The 6,329-nt window shown below is 41.9% G+C and overlaps 1 protein-coding gene across 2 annotated transcripts; it reads left to right on the top strand.

The window, feature by feature from the left end:
* Positions 1 to 1,647: 1,647 nt before the first annotated feature.
* On the top strand, positions 1,648 to 3,570 carry PABPC3 (poly(A) binding protein cytoplasmic 3). Of its 2 annotated transcripts, XM_010334609.2 has the most exons (2): positions 1,648 to 2,989; positions 3,260 to 3,570. In XM_010334609.2, exons 1-2 carry the CDS (start codon positions 1,648 to 1,650, stop codon positions 3,568 to 3,570), a joined length of 1,653 nt encoding a protein of 550 aa, XP_010332911.2. The 2 variants fall into 2 exon arrangements, with proteins under 2 accessions (XP_010332911.2, XP_010332871.2); XM_010334569.2 differs by having other exon boundaries at positions 1,648 to 3,570.
* The last annotated feature ends 2,759 nt before the right edge of the window (positions 3,571 to 6,329 follow it).

The following is a 6,329-nucleotide window of genomic DNA, read 5'->3' as shown; positions in this document are numbered from 1 at the left end:
CTCTAAGAAGCCTGGCATTTATATATTAATCCCGGGTTTTTCCCTCCCAAGTGTATATTCTGTGAGCTGCATCTCTTAGGAATTAAGAGTGAGCCCATTCTCACATTTTTGTGAATCTGCTTTCCCCCATAAACACACGGAAATGGTTCTGCAAAGCTGCCTTTCTCTGGAAGAGCATTTTGCTTTTGTTAATGAGGCAGAACATCAATCTCAGATTTTTGAGTAATCAGACCCTTCCTAGCGCTTGTTTTTTACAACCCTACACTGTTGAAATGATGGATGTGTTCCTAAAAAGCTGTGCATCAACTTAATTTTTAAACTTTTAATTGAATTTTATATTAGTGGCAACCACTATTTAAGGAAGTCCTCTAGGCCAGGCCTGGTGGCTCATGCCTGTAATCCCAACACTTTGGGAGGAAGAGGTGGGTGGATCACCTGAGGTTAGGAGTTCTAGACCAGCCTGGCCAACATGGTGAAACCCCGTTTCTACTAAAAAAAAAAATACAAAAATTATTCGGGCATGGTGATGCTCGCCTGTAATCCCAGTTACTTGGGAGGCTGAGGTTCGAGAATCCTTTGAACCTGGGAGGTGGAGGTTGCGGTGAGCCAAGATCGCACCACTGCACTCCAGCCTGGGTGACAGAATGAGATTATGTCTCCAAAAAAAAAAAAAAAAACAAAATCCTATAATAAATTCTTTGTAACATTAACAGATCCTCCTGATATTTTTCATGGGACTGGACCTTTTCTAAGGGATTTTCTTAAATAGAATTATTTCAGATCATCAATTACTTAGCTATGTAGCCATATTAGGTCACAAGATTAAGACTGTGTGTTTATGATTATAAAACTTATACTTAATGAATCCCAAACTTATCTCGAGACTATATTACTATATTAACATGACATATTTATTATGTTTTACATTGTTACATAATATAAAAAGTAGAGTTTATTTATGTATTTATTTATTTTTTTGAGACAACGTCTTGCTCTGTCACCCAAGCTGGAGGGCAGTGGCACGATCTTGGCTCACTGAAACCTCCACCTCTTGGGTTCAACCAATTCTTGAGCCTCAGCCTCCGGAGGAACTGGGATACACAGGTGAGCACCACCATGCCCAGCTAATTTTTTGTATTTTTAGTAGACATAAAAAGAAAATATTTTATAAAAATATATCTCTGTAAAGTAGAACATATACAAAAACATACTAAAGTAGTTTGGAGGAAAAAAATATTTATTTTTTCCTAGGCATTTTAAATTTGGATTCTAAAAATTATCTTAGAAAAACCATGAATGCTCTTTTATAAAATAACCCGGTGAAGCAGCCCAGCCCGAGCCGCCGGCCTGCGATCCCGCAGCAGTTCCAAGAAGGAACCAAGAGACCGAGGCCTTCCCACTGCCCGCAACGACACCTCCACCCTCGCTCCACGCCTGCAGCCAGCGGCAACGGATCGACACGGTTCCGGTTCCGCGGCCGTTGAGTCGTTTTCGATTCCGGATGCTTTTTGTCCCTCTGCGCTTGCCCCCGTTCCCCTCCCCCCGCTCCGGCTTCCGGCCTGGCACTCGCCCTGCTCCTCTCACGGAAAGGTCGCGGCCTGCGGCCCGGCGGGCAGCGGTGCCGCGATGAACCGCAGCGGTGCCGCGATGAACCCCAGCACCCCCAGCTACCCCATGACCTCGCTGTATGTGGGGGACCTCCACCCCGACGTGACCGAGGCGATGCTCTACGAGAAGTTCAGCGCGGCGGGGCCCATCCTCTCCATCCGGGTCTGCAGGGACGTGCTCACCCGCCGCTCCTCCGGCTACGCCTATGTGAACTTCCGGCACCCGAAGGACGCGGAGTGCGCTCTGGAGACCATGAATTTCGATGTTATCAAGGGCAAGTCAGTACGCATCATGTGGTCTCAGCGTGATCCATCACTTCGCAGAAGTGGAGTGGGCAACATATTCGTTAAAAATCTGGACAGATCCGTTGGTAATAAAGCACTGTACGATACCGTGTCTGCTTTTGGTAAGATCCTCTCCTGTAAGGTGGTCTGTGATGAAAACGGTTCCAAGGGCTATGGATTTGTGCACTTTGACACACAGGAAGCAGCTGAAAGAGCTATTGAAAAAATGAATGGAATGCTCCTAAATGATCGAAAAGTCTTTGTTGGGCGATTTAAGTCTCGTAAAGAACGAGAAGCTGAACTTGGAGCTAGGGCAAAAGAGTTCACCAACGTTTACATCAAGAATTTTGGAGAAGACATGGATGATGAGCGCCTTAAGGATCTCTTTGGCAAGTTCGGGCCGGCTTTAAGTGTGAAAGTAATGAAGGACGAAAGTGGAAAGTCCAAAGGATTTGGATTTGTAAGCTTTGAAAGGCGTGAAGATGCACAGAAAGCTGTGGATGAGATGAATGGAAAGGAGCTCAGTGGAAAACAAATTTACGTTGGTCGAGCTCAGAAAAAAGTGGAACGGCAGACGGAACTTAAGCGCAAATTTGAACAGATGAAGCAAGATAGGATCACCAGATACCAGGGTGTTAATCTTTATGTGAAAAATCTTGATGATGATATTGATGATGAACGTCTCCGGAAGGAGTTTTCTCCATTTGGTACAATCACTAGTGCAAAGGTTATGATGGGGGGTGGTCGCAGCAAAGGGTTTGGTTTCGTATGTTTCTCCTCCCCAGAAGAAGCCACTAACGCGGTTACAGAAATGAATGGTAGAATTGTGGCCACAAAGCCATTGTATGTCGCTTTAGCTCAGCGCAAAGAAGAGCGCCAGGCTCACCTCATTAACGAGCAGATGCAGCATATGCAGAGAACGGCAAGTGTACAAGCTGTGCCCAACCTAGTAAGCAACCCCTACCAGCCAGCACCTCCTTCAGATTACTTCATGGCAGCCCTTCCACAGACTCAGAACCCTGCTGCATGCTCTCCTGCAAGCCAAATTGCTCAACGAAGACCAAGTCCTCGCTGGACTGCTCCAAGTGTCAGACCTCATCCATTCCAAAATATGTCCTCCGGTGCTATCCACCCAGCTGCTCCTAGACCACCGTTTAGTACTATGAGACCAGCTTCTTCACAGGTTTTACGAGTCATGTCAACACAGCGTGTTGCCGACACATCAGCACAGACAATAGGTCCACGTCCTGCAGCTGCTGCAGCTGCAGCTACTCCTGCTGTCCGCACTGTTCTGGGGTTTAAATACGCTGCAGGAGTTCGTAATCCTCAGCAACATCTTCATATACAGCCACAAGTTACAATGCAACAGCCTGCTATTCATGTACAGGGTCAGGAACCTTTGACTGCTTCCATGTTGGTATCTGCCGCTCCTCAACAGCAAAAGCAAATGTTGGGTGAACGGCTGTTTCCTCTGATTCAAGCCATGCGCCCTACTCGTGCTGGTAAAATCACTGGCATGTTGTTGGAGATGGATAATTCAGAACTTCTTCATATGCTCGAGTCTCCAGAGTCACTCCGTTCTAAGGTTGACGAAGCTGTAGCTGTACTACAAGCCCACCAAGCTATAGAGGCTGCCCAGAAAGCAGTTAGCAGCGCCACTGGTGTTCCAACTGTTTAAAATCGATCAGGGACCATGAAAAGAAACTTGTGCTTCACCGAAGAAAAATATCTAAACATTGAGAAACTTAAATAGTATGGAAAAAAACTGCAAAAATATAAAATAAATTTAAAAAGGAAAGGAAACTTCAAACCTCATGTATGTACTGACCAAATGCCAGGTCTAGCAAACATAATGCTAGTCCTAGATTACGTATCGATTTAAAAACAAGAAAACCCCACAAAACTAGTAAAATATAAAAACAAATTAATGTTTCATAGACCCTGGGGAAAAGAATTTTCAGCAAAGTACAAAAATTTAAAACATTCCTTTTTTAAATTTTGTAATTCTTTACTGTGGAATAGCTCAAAATGTCAGTTCTGCTTTAAGTAATAGAATTTGTAACTGAGCAAGGAAATGTGATTTGGATTATAAAATTCTTGCTTTAATAAAAATTCCTTAAATGGTGAAAAAAAATCATTAATTTTACTAATAATCTTTCTTTACATTTTCTATAATTGTATTTTCCACTATATTTCAAATATAAAAATCACCTTTTTCACCAAAATTTTAGGTCTTTATATAATAGTGTTTATTTTTAGTATTTATAAATGAAGAAAATATGCAATGACAAAATAGTAATTATAAATTCAGTAACTTGTTCAAAATTGTAAGACAATTATTAATTTATATTGCATTATTTTAAAATCAAAAATGCATAGTTTAAAAAATCTAATTGGCTGGGCGCGGTGGCTCAAGCCTGTAATCCCAGCACTTTGGGAGGCCGAGGCGGGTGGATCACGAGGTCAAGAGATCAAGACCATCCCGGTCAACATGGTGAAACCCCGTCTCTACTAAAAATACAAAAAATTAGCTGGGCATGGTGGCGCGTGCCTGTAATCCCAGCTACTCAGGAGGCTGAGACAGGAGAATTGCCTGAACCCAGGAGGCGGAGGTTGCGGTGAGCCGAGATCGTGCCATTGCACTCCAGCCTGGGTAACAAGAGCGAAACTCTGTCTCAAAAAAAAAAAAAAAAAAAAAAAAATCTAATTGAATAGGTTCTGATCACAGAGATAATCACTTTGAATCATTTGGTTTTAGTGTTTCTGATAGTTTATTTTCTTCAATATTAATTGTACATAGTTATCTCTTGGTTTATCAATCTTGTAATTTGTTGACTTCCTGCTGTAATAAATAAGGATATGTTTCATTTATCCCTTTTCACAATCCCTCCTCCTCCTCCCTGTATAATTTATCACTATTTGTAGTTCCTTTATTGGTAATGTTAATTAACATAAACATTTACTTTAAAATTAATGTTACACCTGGTGGATTGTATTAAAGGACAGCCCATTTGAGCATTCTCCTTTAAGATGAGTAGAGGCTGTGACATTGCACTACATAGAGAGAAATAGAGTTATAACCATACCATATTACTTTGCAATGAACTATGTATATACAGAGAGATGGTCACTATATATATAATGCTTGGGTATAGCTATACACACACAAACATAGGTAGCATGCGTGTGCATATATATATTACATATATATACACATACATAATATACACATACATATATGTATTAATAATACACATATTGTTTATTCATCCCAATTTTGGGGGCCTGTAGGTATAGTATGGAGAACTTCATTATGGTTACAGTTCAAGTTAAGTTTAAATGATTTTCATATAATCAGAATGTTTATATTTGAAAAAACACAAAAAAGGTTTGGGGTCTATTATCCACTCACTGACAATGCCTGATGTACATGTGGTACATCCAGCAGGGCTTCAGTCTTCAGATATTGCCAGTTTCTAGGTTGTTAAATACAAGTTGCTGAAGGTCTTGTCATAAGTATCCCAATAGTTTAAATAGTTTCTTCTTATTATTTGTTTTATTTATTTTGAGACAGGTCTCACTCTGTCACCCACACTGGAGTGCATTGGTGCGATCTCGGCTCACTGCAATCTCTGCCTCCTGGGCTCAAGCAATTCTCCCACCTCAGCCTCCCAAGTAGCTGGAACTACAGGTGCCCATCACCATATCAGGCTATTTTTTTTTTTTTCATAGAGACAGGTTTTCACCATGTTGCCCAGGCTGGTTTTGAACTCCTGATCTCAAAGGATCCTCCCACCTCTGCCTTCCAAAATGCTGGGATTATAGGTGTGAGCCACGACGCCTGGCCTTCTTTTTTAAGATGGGTTATTCTTGGTTTAGCAGTCCTACAATTTATTGACTTCTGGCCAAATTAGATTATAGGCTTCCCAAATACAGAAATGGGGTTTGCATAGCAGAGGATTTTCATGTACATAACACTCAAGTGCTTAAATTCTCGTAACACTTGTCAGAATAGTGAGGGAATATTGGTGTGAGTGTGCAGTGCTATTCTCAGTGATGTGGGATAAACAGAAAGAAATGACCTCCAATCCACACTATTGAGAAGAGTCCCCTATACTGAGAGAGAGAGTGTCTTGCTTTTACTCCCATGTTGCAGTGCAGAGGTGGGATCATATCTCACTGTAATCTTGAACTCCTAGGCTCAAGCAGTCTTCCCACCTCAACTGCCCAACAGTAGCTAGGACTACAAGCACACAGCACCATGCCTGGCTAATTTATTTTATTTATTTAGTTTGTAGAGGAAGGGGCCTTGCCCTGTTGCCCAGGCTGTTCTTGAACTCCTGGCTTTAAGCAATCCTCCTGCCTTAAGCCTCCCAAAGCACTATGATTACAGGTATGAGTCACTGCACCCAGCCTAGATATATTTTATTTTACATA

This window comes from Saimiri boliviensis, chromosome 16 (genome assembly GCF_048565385.1).
Source record: "Saimiri boliviensis isolate mSaiBol1 chromosome 16, mSaiBol1.pri, whole genome shotgun sequence".
NCBI lineage: Eukaryota > Metazoa > Chordata > Mammalia > Primates > Cebidae > Saimiri > Saimiri boliviensis.
This window is presented reverse-complemented; position numbering and strand designations above follow the sequence as displayed.